This window comes from Malaclemys terrapin, chromosome 11 (genome assembly GCF_027887155.1).
Source record: "Malaclemys terrapin pileata isolate rMalTer1 chromosome 11, rMalTer1.hap1, whole genome shotgun sequence".
Taxonomy (NCBI): domain Eukaryota; kingdom Metazoa; phylum Chordata; order Testudines; family Emydidae; genus Malaclemys; species Malaclemys terrapin.
In genome coordinates, this window is record NC_071515.1 from 36552043 (window position 1) to 36573195 (window position 21153).

General features: G+C 41.3%; 1 protein-coding gene across 2 annotated transcripts in view; it reads right to left on the minus strand.

The window, feature by feature from the left end:
- The window catches only part of OSBPL6 (oxysterol binding protein like 6), a 205327-nt gene that overhangs the window by 24801 nt on the left and 159373 nt on the right, over positions 1–21153 (minus strand). For both annotated transcript variants that reach the window (XM_054043927.1, XM_054043926.1), the window contains 8 exons: positions 19966–20073; positions 15591–15728; positions 8395–8482; positions 7924–8177; positions 3131–3268; positions 2699–2762; positions 2138–2216; positions 701–845 (listed from right to left, as the gene is read on the minus strand). In XM_054043927.1, the coding sequence (XP_053899902.1) occupies positions 701–845; positions 2138–2216; positions 2699–2762; positions 3131–3268; positions 7924–8177; positions 8395–8482; positions 15591–15728; positions 19966–20073 (1014 nt within the window). The remainder of the gene's footprint in view (positions 1–700; positions 846–2137; positions 2217–2698; positions 2763–3130; positions 3269–7923; positions 8178–8394; positions 8483–15590; positions 15729–19965; positions 20074–21153) is intronic.

Consider the following 21153-nt stretch of genomic DNA (forward strand, 5'->3'; position numbering starts at 1 on the left):
CTTCCCTTTTACCTTTAAACAGTCCAGTTCGAAGCACTAAGTCTTCACCTGAGACAAGCTATAATGCATCACTGCAGCAACTGAGGTGGGCCTTTTGACACTGAAGTGTATGTAGCAACACCAGTGATGATAAACTCATTATTTTAATTGTTTTTACAAAAAAATTCAGCTCTAGCAGATCCATATTACTGTTTTTATACAGAACTATCACCAGGATATATAAATACAATGAAGCAGAACACCATTATTCTAAATAGATAAGAAACTTAGGACCAAATTCGGATCATGGTTAGAACAGTCTAAATCCAGAGTAACTGCTCTGAAGGACAGAGTTCCTCCTGGTTTTTACTGGCTTAATAGAACTGAATTTGGCCATTTGCATTTTAAAATTAAAAAAACAGTAATTTATTGTCAATGATGCTGACATCAAATGGGCACAGAAACACACTGACATCAAATGGGCTGGTCCAGCAATAACAGAGACATGTTAACACTGGCAGACATCTCAGATCACAACTTAGGTGGAGTTTTGTTATTGGGCTTCTTACCTGATAAGATAGTGGTGATGATACAGAACAGGGAAGAAGGAATGTAGGGGAACAGCAGAAGACTGAGAAAACTGTAGCCAGGTCTAGGCTAAGAAAATAGTTCTGCTTACTTTTTGTCATATATTACCATTGCATGACAAATCATAAGTTACCTTGACAAATGTGAGCTTACAAATACAAACACTGCTTTTTGTGTTTCTGATCGTTATTTCTCCATAATGCTCTATCCACCTCCTTCCACTAAGGATGTTGTGTATGCAGGTGGTGACTTTGTTCCACACGTAGTAATCTCCATACCTGGGAATAAAGTTAGTATATAACTGGTAATGTAAATTAAATTTCAATATTGCTGACAAAAAGTGAAATCCAGCCATATAATCACATATACAAAATAATGAAATCCCTCAAAAATGTTTGAACCAGTAGTCTGGCTCATTAAAAGTGTGGCTTCCATAGTAATTATTATTCCCCATCATTAAACCTAAATTATTCTATATGGGTGAAATTCACCCCATTATAGAGGCCCACGAGAGGTCCTATGAACCACTAAAGTCCTGTATTAAAGTCTCAATCCCAGTAGTGCTGAACACTTTGGCCCTGATCAGCGACTTGAGTAGGATTAGACTTAAAGTTCAGCATGCTCTACAATGCCGTGGTGGACTGAGGTCCCGGTTATCATGTATTTCTCTCAGAAGCAATGGGAACTAATAAAAGTAAAATAGGTCTGAAATAGAATGAATAGAAAGGAAGTGGGGAGCAATAACTCAGTGGCATATTGTCCCCTGGCAATTCCATGCAGTCAGAGCTTCCCCAGTCCTGGGGAGTGGGGGGGTGGGGAGAAATAGAGCCAAGGAGCCGATGCTATACAAGGCATGCTCCCCTCTGAATCTGTCAGATAGCCAGGCCAACAGATATATATGCAGAATGCAATGTTGTTCTTATGGTATTAGCTTCAACTTTGTGACAAGATGGAGGAAAATGTAAGAAAGATTCCCTGCGGAAGCTGTACTGCCAAAGGGCGGAGTGCACCCGAGATCTAAGATCTGCAGATTCCCAGGCTTTGAGGGTTTGGGAGGCCACACACCGCTCTACAGTCTGTAACCAAATCCTCTCTCCCCTCCCTGAGGGCTACATTTGAAGGAAGCCATATGGCCCTGTCTACACAACAGAAGATTTTGAAACATTTCCCCGTTGTGTTAATCCTGGTTCCGATGAGCCCAGCATTAGCACCCTTGAGAACCCTACTGCTGACAGTGTTGAACAGATTTGCTCTGGGCAGCCCAACGACTGGGTATGGAGTTAGTGCCTCTTCACATGCAACTATTCTCCTCTACCAGTGAGATGCTTTTAGAGAGTTCCCTGGTTTTCCCTCCAAGCGCCTGACTGAGCCTTCAGGCTCCAGCAATGTTTCAGTACCTCATCCTGTAATGGGAGATCAGAGCAGGGAACTCGCATTCTGCCAGCTGCTAATCATGTGGGATCTCTACTCCCCCACCACCATCCATCCAGCCCTCAGAAAGAAGAGCATCTTCCTAGATTTAAAAAACAAACAAAAAAACATAGCCAAAGGAAACAAGACAGTAACTTACTTTGGAAAAGTCACATTCAGTGTTCCAATTGGCAGGATTTCCATTGATTTCCCCCAGAACTTATTTTTCCATCTGATATCTAAATGATAAAGTGAAATATTAGAAAATTACAAAAGACCAAAATATTATACTTTCAGAGATCTATGCCACTAAATGGCATACAGATGATCTTTTGAACAGAACATTAACCTGCTTTGAAGACAGAAAAAAGGTTATTCCGGAGGGACAACCTTATATCAGAGAGACTAATGTATCCCTTGTCTCCTAACAGATAACAGTGTGTTCTGTATAAAGCTTTTAAATAAAGACAGCAGAACAAATAAACATAATGCAAGTCACTCTGGCATGGATGATAAAATACTGCATCGGCTTGTTCCTTACAGTTTAAAATTGAAACACTTTAAAGCAACAGCCAGAAATAACTTAATATAATAACTATACTAAACTAATCTATTAAATAAATTCCAGAGAACTACATCCCTAATTATAATAATTTTGAAATCATAAACTTTTTATTTGATTAAAAACTTCATCTTTAGGCTTTTGAATTAAAATATATACCTTGCCAAAACACAAAATTCTTTGATTCACAGTGACAGGCAGAAATGGGTGGATGGTGGCTAACCTGAAAAAAAAAATTACGGTGGCGAGGAGTTGTTTAACACAAAAGAAGTCTATAATTTTTAAAAATCAGTGTAACTGACAGTTACCTCAAGCTAAAAACTATTCAGTTATGTATATTACAATAAAACAAACAAAAAAAAAGCCTCAGCATGTTTAACATGAAGTAGACTTTATTTTTACAGCCTCCTACATTAAAGGATATATTTTATATAAATCATTTTAGTTTATTATACGTTTTTTTCTGGATTTAGTAACTTTCACTTCAAACTCTCTTTACTCTAGTGGGAATACAAGTTCTTAACTATAAAGAAAAATTAAAGTCACTCTGCTGTCCAAAGAAATGAAGATTTACATAGAAACAGGTTTTACCTGCTCTGAGAAAAATCGGAATCCTTTGTCTTCCCTAATACATTCATAAGTCTCACCAAGCACTGGATTGAATGGCTTGCTTCCTGCTCTGTAGTAAGTGGAGGCATACCCTGAAGCTGCAAAGGCAGCTATGAGAACCTGTTAAAACACAGAAAAACAGCTAAAGATTCCTCGGTGTGCTCCCTCATCATTGTCAATTGTGTGGGCAGCAGTGTGAATAAATTTATCATTTAAAACACTTAATTGCCCCTTTATTCATTCACTATTTGAAGGGCTACATAGTAATAGAAAACTATCAATGCCCTGCAAAATAATTAATGGAAAGGAAAGCCTGCAGCATCTGGTTATTTATGTATCTGAATAATACACAAACCTTTGGGCTGCACATCACCATAGCCTGTGGGCACACAGAAAACATAAAACAATACAATAGGATCTACACAGCCCATAATTCACAAACAAAAATTGATGATCTTTCACCATTCCTCAGCAGAGGTTTAATGGCAGAGTTTGCATTAGCTGAAGTCTCACAATATTAAGAATGTAGTACGTTTACAAAATATACTACAGAACATTTACTATTTGCTTTGAAGTGCCATTATAGAGGCATTGGTAATGATGACTTCACAGTTGAAGTTGTACTGATCCCTTTGTTTCTTCCTTTAAATTCAGATTACATTTTGTCTCCAAATGGTCGTATTTTAGCCATAACTGACTAGAAGAGAATTCCTCTCACTCTTCGCTGGCATAAAGCTGGCAGAGGTGGTGGAGCTGCCTCCTTCACCAGATGTCCCCCTCACCCCAGTGTAGAGAGAGGAAGGGGCATCTCAGGGATGCAGCAAAGTATGCCTTGTTCTCTACTGGCGTGGAATCTCTAAGGGTATGTCTACACTGAAATAAAACACCTGCTGCTGGCCCATGCAGGGGCGGCTCCAGGCACCAGCACAGCAAGCGCGTGCCTGGGGCGGCAAGCCGCAGGGGCGGCCTGCCGGTCGCTGTGAGGGCGGCAGTCAGGCAGCCTTCGGCGGCATGCCTGTGGGAGGTCTGCCGGTCCCGCGGCTTCAGCAGCAATTCAGCGGCGGGCACGCCGAAGGCGCGGGACCAGCAGATCCCCCACAGACATGCCGCCGAATCCCATGACCAGTGGACCTCCCGCAGGCGTGCCACCAGAGGCCACCTGACTGCCGTGCTTGGGGCGGCAAAAAACATAGAGCCACCCCTGGGTCCGTGTCAGCTGACTTGGGTTCGCAGGGCTCAGGTTGCAAGGCTATAAAACTGCAGCGTAGATGTTAGGGCTCGGGTTGGAGCCTGGCCTCTGGGACCCCGCAATGCAGGAGAGTCCCTGAGTTTGAACAGGTACACCGCAATTTTATAGCCCCGCAGCCCGAGCCCTGTGAGCCAGAGTCAGCTGACGTGGGCCAGCTGTAAGTGTTTTATTGCAAAGTACAGACATACCCTGAGGGACGTTATACCAGTGGCCTAAAATAGAGCTATTGCTCAGCAGCAGTAATTTAGGCTAGGGCCAGATGGTGCAGGATTGGGGAGTTGCAATTGGTCCAGGACTGCCCTTCCCATTTGTGCCTGGGTTTGGCAGGCCAATGCTCAAACTACTGAGCTATCCCTCCTCCCGAATATATATAAGTATAAGATCAGAATTCCCAACGGAGACCAATAAGAATTGGATTTTTGTTTCTGTGACACTATTTGTTTTCCTTTATGGCCATCATTATTTTCTGTTAACTTTCTTCTGAGATGACACCTTCTACCTGATGGTGTCCAAGACCAAGCCACTCTCAGACCAAGCCACTTTGTTTATCATGAACTGTGTAACTTTAATTTGGCTTTCTTGTATGCCTGGGTTATGATATAGTTTTTAATTACATGATCACATACTATTTTTTTTCCTCAGGATCCCTGCCTTATTCAGTGTACAGTGAAGGCTTTGATCCTAATCCACCTCCTGGCCACACACAAAACCCTCTCACCCAAGTTTAGTGGTGCTTTAAACCCAGGATAGGTGTCCCAATAGGGGCATAGCCTAGAACCTGGATGCTTCTTTCACTTGGGCTGATAACCCTCCCACTTTGTAGTAAGGTCTCAGGCTAAATCACCTGTGTGCTGAAAGGCCTCCAATGCCTTCCCACAATTCACCCCTGGTGTCCAAGAGGACAGACAACCTTAATTTTGTTATTTCCTAACTTGGGCATGACTTTGCAATCTTAATGTTCTTTCATCATAGGTTTTTTGTGTGTAATTTCCTAGGTTTTTAAAAAAACAAACTGCAAAAACAGAAATTCCATCATGTGGGTGTCGCTATGATGCTACATGATTCATCAGCAGGATTGGAACCTTTAGATCCATCGCAGAACACTCTGCCACTTGAGCTAATTGAGTAAATGATAGCCGCAACTGGTTGTCATTCTCTGAATGGACCAGCACACTAGAGGGTGATGAGACACTTTCCCAGTTGGTTTCATGGATATTTGCTGACAGCAGAGGACTCAGGAATCTTGGGTTCCATTCTAGACTCAGGAGGGGAATGTACTCTAATCTGCCCATTTCCCCCAAGCATGACACCTTCTGGCCCTATCCCTCCAGCACATCCCTGCCCTAGTCATGTCTCTTCCCCCTGCCTCACCGTCCCAGTCCCGTTCTCTTCTCCAATCCCACCCTCCATTCTTCAGGCTTCTCATTCCAGTCCCAGTCCTCTTACCCAGCCAGTCCCAGTCTCCTGCATCTGTACTCCCTATCCTAGCCTCTTCCAGTCTCATCCTGCCCCGCCAGGCTGCTAGCCCAGCCAATCCTACTCAACTCCTCATCCAATCTGTCTCTCCCCTTCCCCGTCCTCCCATCATTCCCACACCTATGTTACCCCTGCCCACTGGCTCCCAGTCGCAATCTCCTTTCCTCCAGTTCTGCCCCCAAACCCAAGCAGGATGCAGCACTCACTGGCACAGATCCATCATCTTTAGCACCTTGAAGAAAGAGAGGTAGCTGAGGGCAAGAATGCAAACCGATGAAGAAAGTGTGGATGGGGTGTTGAATGACATCACTGCTTATTTCCTTGCTTTTTACAGTTTGCCTTGGTGGCCTATGCAGTCAAACAACCTTCACTCACAGTTAGCATTTGTGTGTGGGTATCCTTAATAAGAAACTACAGTAACTAAATAAATGTACAAGAATGCAGATATAATATCCCCAAGCTTTTTATTGTGTTTGGGTGTTTACTCACTAATTTGCAAAATTCACAATGTGCTTCCCAGTCATTAGTGAGACTTTCAGAGAGGTATAAACTTAATAATACTTAGAGACACTCTCTATAGACTATAAATGTAAGTGATGGGCAATGGGCAAGCAAACTAAGACAAACATATAATCACCATTGCCTATTGTACAACAGCAAACTACTTAGCTGTCACTCAAGCTCAGGAAAATATCTTATACAAATGATGTACACACTAAACACTGATAAACCAAGGAAGAAAACTGTATAGCCATGGACTTTTAAATGAAATCCTATGGCCACCAATCCCCATTTATTCAATCCTAGGGGCTGAGACCAATCCCTACATGAACTGTAATGATAGGAAACGGGGTTGGAGTAGGGAGAAATGCCTAATCCAGCCAGGTACTAGATCATTCAGGGTTATCATATCATAACTAATAGCTGGAATTGCACCCTGAAAAGATGTGGGACTTTGAGCAGAGCATGGAGCCCTGGGATAGAGCATCCACGGAAAAAAATTAGTGGGTGCTTAGCACCATTGGCAACCAACACCTCCCCCCCCCAGCGCCTCCCACCCGCAGCGATGAGCTGTTCTGCAGCATGCAGGAGGCACTGGGGGAGGAGTGGGGACAAGGCGCACTCAGGGGTAGAACTGGGCGGGAAGAGGCGGGGCAGGGGGAAGAAGAGGTGGGCGGGCGCCTGGGGTGGAGCAGGGGGGGACTTGGGGGAAGGGAGTCGGTGGGGGCAACGCCTGGGGTGGAGTGGGGGTGTTGAGCACCCCGGGGCCCAGAGGAAGACGGCGCCTGTGCAGACACAAGTTTTCAAACAGAGGAAGCAGGCAACCCCCATCAACTAGTTCAGGTGTTTTCTCTCACTACCTCATTGGACTGAGCCTCAACCAGCGATTGTCATTTCAGCCTCTTTTTATCCAGAAATCAGAAAGCCAAAAGACTGCAGATGAATAGGTGCTAACGCCGTGGGTGTTCCAGGGCTGGAGCACCCACGGAAAAAAAATAGTGAGTGCTCAGCACCCACCGGCAGCCTCTCCAATCAGCTCCACCCTCTCCCCCCAACACCTCCTGCACGCCGATGTGAGCCGCCGATCAGCTCCTTCCCCTCTCTCCCAGCGCCTCCCATCCACCACTGATCAGTTGTTCAGCAGTGTGCAGGAGGCACTGGGGTGGGAGCGGGAGAAGCAAGGGTGGGCTGTGCTTGGAGGAAGGGGGCGGAACACGGTGGGGTGGGGACACAGCTGAGAAGAGGGGGGACTGGGATGAGGGCTTAGGGAAAGTGGCGGAGTGGGGGCAGGGCCTGGGGCGGAACGTGGGTCGAGCCCCCCACCACAACTCAGAAAGATGGCGCCTCTGATGAGATCAGCATCATCTGGATGCTGATGGAATTACAGTTCCAAAAGTCTCGCAGTTTCTCTTGGCAATCACACATACACAATGAACCAGGGGAATGACAAAACGGAACACTGTGCAGGATTCGCAAACAAGCCCCTGGGGAAGATGAGAAAAATCTAAGCTTTCGCATACACAAAGTTATACTGTACCAAATTTATTACCATGCGTTCGTATGGATCATCAGTTTCAGCAGCTTTGTCCAGGAGTTCACTGTATTCCAGTTCTTCACAAAGGTGTTGTAAAGTATTAAGAGGTTCATTTAGCTCAACTGGCATGGAGACTTTGGAGAGATCTTTGCCAATATTATTTCTCAAAATATTCCACAGATTGATATTACTGGTATCAGGACAGGGAGCTGGGAGACATGTCCGACGTCCATTCCTGAATGCACCTCCTGCTAGCTCACCATTAAGAACTGGGTGGGGGGAAAGAAAACATTATTGTATTGAAATCTCCCCTTTAAAAACATAACAAAATTCATTCATGGGACCAAATTCACCAGTGGAATTGCATTGCAGGTGCAATTTCATTGATTTCAGCTGAATTGTTCCTGATTACACTAGCAGTAAATTTGGCTCATGATCTGAAAACAAATGTAATTTTCTAAAGTTCTTAAAAAGTATGGTGTATACTTTGTCGGAAAACGTTGTCTGCGACACTGGTGTTGTCCTCAGATATGTTATCACTCACATCACTGATATAGGATTCATCATCAGAAGCCTAAAGAAGAAAAATTTAAAAATTAGTCAATGAAATCCAGGAAAGCAATTATACAGTAAAAACACAAATAAATTAAGCAAAACAAACATTCAAAGGAACCACATTTAGCCTGGCAGAGCTAAAATTAGATCTACCAGGTTTGCATGTGCAAAGAACCAATCATCTAATAGCACCAAGAGAAATTTTATGCTCACTGAATTTTCCTTAATTAAGTGTTATGGAGCCAAACAAAGACCTTCAAACTTATTTCACTTATGACTCTTAGACTTTGTTCACCCTTAGTGTGTCCAAGCCCACTCCTGTTGAAGTCTCACCCTAGGGGGAGACTTCAGAGAACAAACAACACTTAATAGAGGTTAGTCACGTTGCTTAATGCAGTAGTGGAAGGAGCTCAGATACTACAGTGATAAGTGTGGTATAAGCACCTACATAGAACAGGAGTCCTTAGCTTCAGTGAGAGTTGGATCAGGCCATAAAAGAGCAAAAATGCTAATACAGTCCATCTTCATCTACTGACGTGTCTTTCTCCCTATGTTCTACCTCGACACCTGAGGTCAGCTGGGACTCTTTTGCTAACAGGCCCTTATTTTTAAATACCAGGATTGGAGACACGGCTTTCGCAGTTCACAGCCTTCAAGCTCTGGAATTTGCTTTCCCTGTGCATTCATCAGAGTCTACATCTGTTGACTTTCATGTTATGGAGCAACCTCTTCACTTGTGTGTGTGTGTGTGTGTGTGTGCGCGCGCGCTGAATTTTTTGCACAGGTAGGTATTGTACAATGAAAAATAAAAATGAACACAAGTATTACTTCTCTCATTTTAAACTGACCTATTGCTAAGATCACTCCAACAGATGAAGGAATTTCAAATCAGGAGTTCAAGCCAGCTTTTACAATAGCTTGACCTATTTTATTTCCTTCCATTTTAAGTCACCAATATTCCTTCCATTTTAAGTCACCAAAGCTGCTGCTGTGAGACTGTTGTATTTCCTGCTCACACTTAAATGTCATAGCACAACCCAAAACGACTGTTTTACTGCTACTGTACTGAAGCAGGAAGTCTGCCTATGGTAGTGACAAAGGGATGCTGCCAGGTTAATATATTCTAAATGCTTTACTTCTGTTATAATTAGAGCTATGTGAATGACTGATTTTTTTGGTTTCCTGGCAGTTCCAAAAACAAAAAAATTACTTCTGGGCAGACTCAAAACAAAATTTTTTTGAAGCTTTTGGTGAATTGAAAAGTCCAAAAAATGTATTCTTGTTGAACTAAATGTTTTGTTTGGCTTGAAACATAACATTTCATTTAGATTTTGAGCATTTTTAAAAAATAAAATAGAAGCAATTTTTTCTGCTGTGCAGTGAAGTACTCAGTACAATACACAGCTGTACTTGCAATAGAGCACAGTATAGTTGTACATAGGACAATAATATCTATTATGACACTTTCAAATGCATAGCTATTCAGTCATACAGGGCAAGACTGGATGCACAAGTGTGGTAACTGCATATGCAAATAGCTAGTTAGATCTCTACACTGGGCATATATATATATATATATATATATATATATATATATATATTAATTACACACATGGTACAGACATCTCACCTGGAGTTTGCAATCACAGTAATTGGGGATGCAAAAAAAAAAAAAAACCTGCAAATGTAATTTGATACATGCAATACTAAAAAACGTGTCTCATAATCTCATTAGTTTATCATGCAGGCATCACAAAATGCTGTCTGGTCCTTCAAGATTAGAATCAATCTTCCTAACTTATATTGCAAGTAGGCATTTCAGAGCATTTCATAATAATAATCAAAATATGGTTCAGGGTAGAACTACGTCTCTGCCCTGCATGCACTTGTAAATATGAGGCTAGTAGCTCCTCCTAAACTTTCCTTTCCACCTGCTAACTCATGAAATGCCTTGCTGGCTTGATAGGAAAGTGTTTGTTATCTGCAGACAATGGAATTGCATGATGGATCACTTAGCAGTGATGCAGCACAGCTTTTCCCATACTGCTTCAGAATGGCTGAGTTTCCACCTTATACGTAACCAAGCCCCGGGGTTAATTTTCTGCTTTCAGTTTTCCTGTCTAGTACACTGTTCTGTAGAACCCAGTGCCATTGTAATCTGGGGACTGAAACATTTAGCTGAACAATGGGGAGCTCAGGACATGTGCCATTAGGGAGACATTAGAAAGCCAGTCAGCTTTCAAAGGTGAAATGGAAAAGGAGCATCAAGGTTTGCTCTCTGGACCAGGCCACTTGAGATGTATCGTATTGTGTATAACAGGCTGATCCAGTGTCACAGCAAGCAGAATTACCACATAGTGTATCGTTCCATACACACATACACACACACTTTGAAGAAGAGCTCTGTGTGGCTCAAAAGCTTGTCTCTCTCACAAACAGAAGTTGGTCCAATAAAAGATATTACCTCATCCACCTTGTCTCACACACACTCGCACTCATTCTTTATTACTGATGTTAGGTTTTTTAACAAACAGTTATTTATACTACATTTTAGGCTTAACCTGCCTGATAAGCTCTCTTTAATTAGCATATTTATATCCTGTAGAACATAAAATAAATCACAGATCAAGGAACAGCAAAGTTATATAAACAGTAATTCCTGATTTTGAAGCTGCGTTTGCCATTCAGCTGGTATCAGTGTTAGGTTATTTTGCAAATTATTATTTTTTAAAAACTTCTGTGTTGGCCTTTCCAAACAAAATTTTCTTTTTCTATAAAGTTGAAAATTCCAAAATACTACACAATGTATGAAAACTGCAAAGTAATGATTGTCAGACATATATTATTAGTGTGACTTAAGATAATCAAAGCTTAAATGTTCTAAAATATGCTGAAATATGTTCAGGTCTATGTAGCTGATCCAGAGGGAGATGGTAACAATACATTGTACACCTGGTAGATATAGAAATTGAATTAAGGATTCTATTCTCCAGATGGAGAACCCTGGTCACATTGTTCTTGTAGCATCCTGTGCCGAATAATTGAGAGTTTTCCTGGTGAAAGGTACAGTACATTGGCACACTCTGCCATGAGTAAGCCAATAATGCCGAAAAGCTGGAGGGAAAACTTGGCAATTGTACAAGATGGCTTCATTACTGTGTTCTAAATAGACTAAAAAAATTTAAAGAATTAGTCAAGGTATTTTTAATATTGCCCCCGTGGCCCTCCAAGGTAAGGGAGAAATGGTTAAAAAAATCCTACCAAACCGAACAAGCAATATTTTTAAAGCTTTAATACACACAGAGAAAATTTAATTACATTATTCTGTGGCATACAGCAAGCTAACCAAAATAAAATTATGCTCTTGGATATGAAGCATTCTTTTTGGACCCATATTTGTTAAGGGTCATTTGGGTGATGTAAAATGAGTGTTTTCTTAAAATACCTTATGATGCTTAACTTTTTAACATCTCCAAAAATCCTAACCGTAATTCAGATTTGTCAAGAATAAAACAGGAGAAGTAAATCAGCATCTGTTCTGTGTTCCTTTGTAATCCCCCACATTGCTAGCTCCACAGAGAAAGAGGGAAGGAAGGAAGGAATTAGCTTCTCAAATTTATCTGAGCACATATGGCACACTGTAACTTACTCACCAACCTCCACATGAAGACTAAAATTTTATCTCCCCTATTTTAAAAGACTGTTGTGCTAGAGAGAAACTGACACTAGATAATTATGAAATCCTGCCCTCATTGACTCATGGGCTGGGGGAATAGAAAGTGCCAGCATGTCGCTAATAAAAGAGCCATCCTGCCAGTGCAAGGCACAGCATATGTGCTATTCAGCAGGGGGCCTAACCATGCTAGATATTTTAGATAGTAGCACGTATTCCCTTGGGTGCACAGTCAGGACAGAGGCCAGGTCCTACCCATGGTGTGCTCCTGAACAGCTGTAATAGAGATTGTGTCCACTTGTTTCAGGGGGAAATTGGAAGTAATAGGCTCCATACCACCTCTTCCCAATAAATACACATGGCTCAGCCCAGGGCAGAACTTGACTTTTTTAAGTAAAAGCAGCATCACACACTTGTCTTTTGGGCAGATAGCAGCAGAGCAATATAGTTGTGGCATCTGCAGAATGCCACAACACAAGAGAGGAGTTTAACCCTTAACATGAATGTAATGTTCTAAGACAAAAGATGGGCATGTACGAAACTCATCTTCTTTCTCTCTCCCACTCCCTGTCCCCAGTCATCTTCCTAAGTCCTCCCTGGTTACCTGCTAGGAAAGGCCATCCCCCTCTTAGCACAGGTGCTGAAAGTGCCCACTGTCCAGGCAGAGACTCCATTCGACACAGAACTGACCTCTCCCACCAGCCTGACTATTGGGATGGAGCTGCTATGGGCTCTGTGCCAGGAGCTCCCCCACGCTACAGTTGCTCACACTATTCAGAGCTATCTACCCCCTGCTTCTTACGTCCATGAGTTAGGGGACAGGGCTTGTCACCCGGAAATAGAGAGGTAGGGCAAAAGAACAGGGGGGAAGAGGTTCTTTGCAAGGGAGGTAGAGGGGAGGTTTGGGACTGGCTCTTCCCACCATTCCTGGGTAGGTCTCACTTCCAATTAGCCAATGATCCAACTTCTTCCTTGGCATGATGCCCCTTATTGGGTACCGCCAAACCCAAATAAACTGGCCAGGCCTGAACTTGTAAAATACCTAACACTGCTCTATGACAAGAGCATATGCAGAATGGTATTTATTGTAGAACAGGAACAAATACTTTTTAAGCATCCTCCCAGTCACTTTCTGTTCCTCAAAATTAATCATGGGGGCGTGTGTGCATGTGCGCACACGCAAATAAGAGAAGGGGAAAAAATTGGCTATTTTGTTATTTCATTAATATTTTCCCCTTGAATAAATGAACTGATTTTGTCAGGCATTCCCTGGTTCCTCGCCTCTCTCTGTATAGATTGGTCAGCAGATATTAACTAAAAGAGCTCCTCACTGGGGTGAGCGATATAAGAATCGGTTTTCCTGCCTACCATCACAATGGATGCAGTACAACAACAAGGTGGTTTAGTATTAGGTGACAGCAGCACAGGCAAGGTGCTCAGTGAAGCAGGAAGCTCCCAAGCATTGCACATTAATTTGTTCTCCTTGGAGAGGTTTATTCTAATTATAAAATGAAAAGATTTTCAGTTTAAAACAATAAGAGTAATAATAATAAAACCTAGCTCTTTTATAGCGCTCTTCATCTGTAGATCTCAAAGTGCTGAAAACAATTACATTAGCTGGGGGATGGTTTCTGGAGGAACCTCCTGTGAGCAGCTTAGGTTATAGATTCTAGCCCTTGGGGACTGAAAACACTTACTGCAATCCAGGGCCTTGAGATTAGGCAGCGTAAGGAAGAAAATTATGTTTTTTCCTGTCTCCAAAAGGGGTTAAAATAAACTATTTATTTTGATGGCAAGTCCAATAATACAGTTAAAGAAGAGTCTTTTTTTTTTTTTTAAATTAAGGGCAGATTTTCCAAAGAGCTAAGCACCCAGCAGCTCACTTGAGATAAATAACAAAAACACTGGAGGCCTTTGCATACTTACAATCTTTAGAGATTTGTTCCCTTTGCTAAATCTGACAGCAGCCTAGACTATGTTTCACCTGGTGGAGCTGTGGGATCTCCACTGTGAAGCCTATGAAGTTATTTCAGCTGGCACTCAAACTTCAATGGAGAAACTAGCTATTTTCTTCTTTTATTAAAAGATGTTTTTACTCTCAGCTACTTCCAGCCTTACATATGGCAGTGGGTAGTAGAATACAAAAGAGTTTTAAGTGTCCTGTGTCTCTCTTCAGGGGTGCTTTAGTCTGCGTCATGTTAACATTTAAGGCTCCTCACAGCAGATGCTCTGACTGAGGTTGAAGTAGAACCTGCAGCTGCTGGTTTCAGAAAACAATTTGAAGGTCTTATTTGTCTATGCATCCGAAGGGGCAACAGTTTTTTTATATGTTTTAAATGGATTGAAATTATTGGTTTTTTATTTTAATTTCAAGGTACCAACTATGGAAACATCCAGTTGGAGAATTCACTCTCTGAGCTAGTTGGTAGTCTTGAGAAATCTGAGGAATCAGCACCCTTCAAAGACGCTACTGCTCTCCTAGGGAGCATGGGTGTTCAGGGCAAGAAATCTGCCACTTGCTCCCAATCCTTTCACATCAGGCAGTGGCTATGTAACAACAGAACGTTGCTCCCTTCCCTGAAGTGTGAAATCACTTTTCCTTGTGTGGTGTAGTGTAGGGTTAGAAAAGTGAAGCCTGAAAAGGTGTACACGTGCAATGCAACTTAACAGCAGGCAGGGAAACAACAGGGGACTGGAAAGAAGAGGATTGTTGTAGCTCTTAAAGAATGTGGATGCAAACTTTATCAACAGGGATGCTATTTGGAAAGATGAAGTGATTCCATTTAGAAATTCTACAATAGCACTTTTAAAAAGTCATAGTTAAAAGCACATGATTATCCACAAAAACCACAGTAGGGGATTTAGAGACACTGTATAGCACAAACAGAAGAAAAAATAAAGGGAAGTTCCACATGCCACTCACGCAAGCATGGGAGAATTCTGCAGTGCAAATCTTCAGCACACCATTCCAAACGCTATGTAAACATCTGGAACAACCCAGGAGAGTTAGGGATGGCAGCATTATTCTGTGGCCTGAACTATTCCTGTCTGCTTTAGTTTGCAGTTTGAACAACCCCCTTGCCCAGTTTTCCAGATACTACCAGTCACAGACAGTGACTTTGTGTAATTTTTTTTAAAATTCGAATGGTTTCATCCAGATTAGTGGCCACCCACAGACACACATTATGGATTCCTTCCATCTTACCCTTATATAGAGATTTACATTGGCTAGCAAGGATATATACCAAATACACTGCACTTCTACACAATAATTCTAATTGCTGTGGCGCTCTATGGAACACTGAAGAGTCTCAGGTTTACTTGTCATTGCTACCTACAGAACATTTCCTAATTAGGGTCAAAGTTTCATTCGGTAATTGTTGTCTTATACTATCTGATCCCATGGTTATTAAGATTATTGACAAACAGCACATGACATACTGCCATGGCCTACCTCATTTTCTGATGAGCTTGCCGACAAAAGCACTTCCTGTGCATCAAAGAATTCAGAGACAGATTCGGACATAGAGAGCCTGCTTTCATTAGAAACTTGCTGAGACAATGGGAGATTAACATGGATTTGTTCACCAGTCTGCAAACAAAACAAACATAAGGATGTAAAATGCTATTTCTAATACAGCAAAATTGTGCATACAAGGTAAGAGATGCAGCGTAGGAAAAATTATCCACGTGAAACACTTATTTGAAGTACATATCTAGGCCAACATTTCCATAGAAACTTGTGTACAATTAATAAACGAGACTTGAAATATTACAAAAAATGTAGTCCTCTGAATAATTACACATCCATAAAAAATAAGATATAGTCCTTCATTGGATCCCTATTCAGAAGCAGAAGTAAATAAGCTTCAATAGTGTATATAATCATGGATCTGGATTCTGTACCCAGAGGAACAGCTTTGTGGACTTCTGTTGTATAGTGCTAAAGCATTTCAATCATGAGCTCCAGAGATGTTTGGGGTGGAGACATTTTTCATAATATTTTTCATTAACTAGCATGGGAACTAGGCTTGCTACAATCAAAACAAAAAATGGCTTAAAAGGCTGGGGGATTATTTTTAATTATTATTTTCAAAGTAATGCCCCTCTTAATTCCAGTAGTGACAAAATAACCTCTTGAAACATGGCTACTTTCAGAAAAGTGATTACTGCAACTTCTTACTCCATACAGCAGTTCCCTGTGTGTACTCTGAGTCATATTGGGATTACTTCAGATAACAATAAATGATTATTGATATTAGCACCAAAGAGCCAATACAGCTAAGGAGAATGAGCTGGTATGGCTTGAATCAATATAATTGTACACTAAAGGATAGACTACTCTTTCCACGGGACAACCCGGAGAGAGGGAGAAAAAAATTCAGAGAGGTTTTCCCTATATCATACCATTGGGGTGGAGAGAGGAGTGGGGATTGCTCCACTGTGGAATGAATAGAGGATTCTCTCCCACACTCCCCAGATACTTGCTAAGATACATAGTGGAGACTCTGCAGAAGACCAGAGCTAGCATACAGAGGCCCTGTGACTCCACGCAAGCCCTTCCCGTTCCTTCTATCGCTCTCCCAAATCTCTAGCATTGTGGCTCCATTGGTGCCATCTAGCCCAGGCTTCCTCCACAACCAGCTGCCCCCGAAAATACTCCCTTAAAGGAGGTTTCCACAGTGTGGCGAGACTGCACAAAAATTATCATCTCGTCCTTGTGTGATGGTTCTCAGACCTACAGAGCAGCCTCTATGGCATCTGAGAAAAGGAGGTACATGAACACAAGTTAATGATGATGATACCTGAACAAGAAAAGGGCCAGCTTAACACTCAGCTTCCAGGCGGAGCTTCCAGGGCTGGCAGTTAGAAAAATATATATACCTCTACCCCGATATTACGCGAGCCGATATAACACGAATTCGAATATAACACGGTAAAGCAGTGCTCGGTGGGGCGGGGCTGCACACTCCGGCGGATCAAAGCAAATTCGATATAACGTGGTTTCACCTATAACGCGGTAAGATTTTTTGGCTCCCGAGGACAGCGTTATAGCGAGGTAGAGGTGTATTTACTTTTTAATTGTGTGCACTTGATGCAGTACAGAAGCTGCTTAGATACAATACATATGGGACCCAATGAAACAATTCCTGTTCAGAGTACAGGTGCACTCCTTACTAACCTCAGCACAGTAACCCTAAAAAATTTTTTGTTGACATGTTAGTCTACACAAGCTACTAATACTGTAACAGTATTTTATAAAGTTGTCTCAATTTGTACAATAGTTAATTATAAATATAAAAAGTATAGGTTAAACACCATTTTTTCACCACTGATGTTTGGGGAAATGAGTGTTTAAGTGATGGGGCTTTTGTGAGCTTGTTGATGCTTTATGGTGTTTGACTGATCATAATCATCAGAGGGGACTAGTTTATTGTTGTTATTTATATAAGAAGGCCATTAAAGTTTTAAAATTTTGTGCGGACTGTACTTTTTTCCCTCTAATTAGTATAATGCACCAGAGCCAAGTATACGTGCTGAAGAAATCAAATTAAACAAAGTATTACATGTTTATAAATATGACAAAATGTGAATACTTCTTTCTAAACTTGATTTAAAAAAAATACTGTGGAGTGCATTCTCAGAAGCATAGCCTGCCTTCACCAGGAACAAATGTCACCGGGGCAATGAATTGCTGCAATAATTTGAATAGCTGGAGGGGCAGCTGCTCAAATTTTTGCATATAATTCATTTTGGGGGTACAAAAATGCAAGTGCAAACAGGGAGGACACATATTAGCCTGATTGAAAAATATACCCACATTGCACATACATTGTAGAGTGATGAAGAAGAGTCAAATTCAGACTTGGTGAAACAGGTCCAACTCTATGAGCTCCAATAGTCAAGACACATTTATGCCAAAATATATGTGTATATATTGAAAAGTAATAACTAAGTAACATTAATGTTAACCAACAAAAACAAAATAAAAAGAATTAAAGAAAAGTCTGTGTTAAGGCTCTAACTCCAGACCGTTGTGCCTTTCCATTGTTGGACACGTGATCCTCCATCTACAGATTCCACAACGCTGGAGTCCAATCAAATTGTATTTTGGACTTTCCAAAATCAAACACACAAATAACTTAACATAGATTTACACTATTCTTTCTTGTTAAGAAAATAATTAGGAGACAAATGGTACCTTAATTGAAATGGCTTGACACATCTAAAAAACAAGTTTCTGAATGGAAATGCCGGATGGAAAACATACTGGTGAAATACCAACACAGACAACGATAGACACACAACATTAATTTGTAATTTTTGATATATCATCATAGATGCCCAAATTCAGATCTATTCTTCTTGTGAAGTAAACTGAACTGCCATTCACACAAATACTCAATAGAGGGTATTTTTGGTTGACTGAGGATAGAGAGGCAGTAAGGACCAGATCTGGCAAACACTTACTGCCAGCATAGTGCTTACTTTGTTCTGTGATCCCCTTGACTTCACTGTGATAAATGCAAAGTAATGCACATTGGAAAACATAATCCCAGCTATACATACAAAATGATGCGGTCTAAATTAGCTGTTGCCACTCAAAAAAGAGATCTTGGAGTCATGGACAGTTCTCTGCAAATATCCACTCAACATACAGCAACAGTCAAAAAAACTAACAATGTTAGGAACCACTAGAAAACAGATGGATGATAAGCCTGAAAATACCACCATATGAATCCATGGTATACCCACACTTTGAATACTATGTGCAGTTCTGGTCATCACACCTCAAAAAAGATATACTAGAATTGGAAAAGGTACAAAGAAGGGCAACAAAAATGTTTGAGGGTATGGAACTGCTTCTGTATGAGGAAAGATTAAAAAGAATGGAACTTTTCAGTTTGGAAAAGAGATGACTAAGAGGGAATATAATAGAGAGCTATAAAATCGTGAATGGTGTGGAGAAAGTAAAAAAGGAAGTGTTGTTTACTCCTTCACATAACACAAGAACTAGGGGTCATTCAATGAAATTAATAGGCAGCAGGTTTAACACAAACAAAAGGAAGTACTACTTCACACAATGCACAGTCAATCTGTGGAATTCAGTGCCTGAGGAGAAGGCCGAAATTATACAGGGGTTCAAAAAAGAACTAGTAAGTTCATGGAGGATAGCTCCATCAACAGCTATTAGCCAAGATGGTCAGGGATGCAACCTCATGCTCGAGTATCACTAGCTTATGACTGCCAGAAGCTGGGAATGGATGACAGGGAGTGGATCTCCCAATGATTGCCCTGTTCTGTTCATTCCCTCTGAAGCACTTGACATTGGCCCCTGTTGGAAGACAGGATATTGGGCTAAATGGACCACTGGTCTGACCCACTATGGCCGTTCTTATGACCATCTACAGTAATAAGCACCATGCCCCATAAGCATTTGCAGGACTGGGCCCTGATATACTGCAAGCAACCAAGATAAGTCATTCTCAGGTACTCATCTGGTTACATAAAAATACAATAGAATCTCACTAATTCCCACTTCACTAATCATATGCAATAATTTATACTCAAAATCAGTGAGGTCTCTCCCTTTTTCAGCAGAGGTTTAATAGCAGAGTTCTCCAGTGAGATCTCACATTGCTGAAACTTCACTGCTTTCATGAAAGATACTCCAGAATATATCCTCCTTGCTTTTTATACATAAATGTGCTTGTTCAATTGCATGCCAATTTGCAAAATTCAGTACATTTGCACAAGGTCTCTCAGTTATTAGTGAGAATTAGCTAGGTTCGATTGAACACTAATTCCATTAAAGGCCAAAGACTTACCTCATCAGGACTAGGGATAATATTTACACTGACAACCTGATCACAAATAACAGACTCAGAATGTATTCTATTCAAGCGACTCCTTAGTTCAGCATTCTGGTTGAGAGCCTTAAAATAAAAATTGCACATTTAATTTAAAATTAAAAAGCAAGCATAAAACAGAGCAAAAAAACAGCAGCTGAACTACATACTTCCCAGAAGTGTCCTAATAAATTACAGAATCTCTTTAGCTGCATTTTTACACCTTTTCTGGCCATCAGGTATGTGATTCATATTGTTATTTTTTTCCCCTTTGATTTCATCAATTTTCACGTTAAGGAGAGTGATGTTCTTCCATAACACAGCAATAGTATTCTGCCCAGCTTCGTTCTTTGTGTAGCTCAAAGTGTTTGGGAGATATACCAGTGGGTTATGCATATTCTGAAAAAGGGGTGTGAAAAGAGCAAGGAAGAATGAAGCTGCATCAGATTACTAAAGGGATACCCCCTCCTTCCCACATGCCAAAAGAGGCACCACTTGTGTTACAGCTGTGAGGGAGGTATTGAGCTTGGGCTGCCAGCATGAAGAGCAAATCAAAGGAAACAGCTAACCCTAATGCAAAAACAGAACAGTTGGCTCATAATGTGATTTTCAAAATACTCACATTAAGGGAAACATACAATGCATACACAGAAACATTAGTGTCAATTTATTCACAGCCCAGGGTGAACAAGGTCTTTACAGATAAATACACAGACAAGATTCTTACTCCAAATGGTTCACACTCTATATAGACATAGGATGGGGAGATGGGATGCAGCAGGAAGTAGCAATAAAGTTAGTTCATATATTGTAATTCCACAATTTTTTATTTCAAGATTTCTTTCTATTTTCATTTCCTATTGTCTATTTTGTTAACACATTCTGAAGAGAGGATTAAGTTGTACAGGTGTCTTGGTAGTTGTGTGCTTTAGGAGGGACTTGAGGGGGGGGGTGTCAGGAAAATGTTCCAGGAGAAGACAATGACACAGAAAAGGCATGGAGACAAGACCAAGAAGTCACAAAGGATATGTTTACACTGCAATTGTCTACACATGCCAGCTGACAGGGCTCCAGCTAAGGGGCTATTTAGTTGCTATCAAGCCCTGGGACCCTCCCACCTCAGAGGGTCCTAGAGCCCGGACACCAGCCCAAGCCCGAATGTCTACA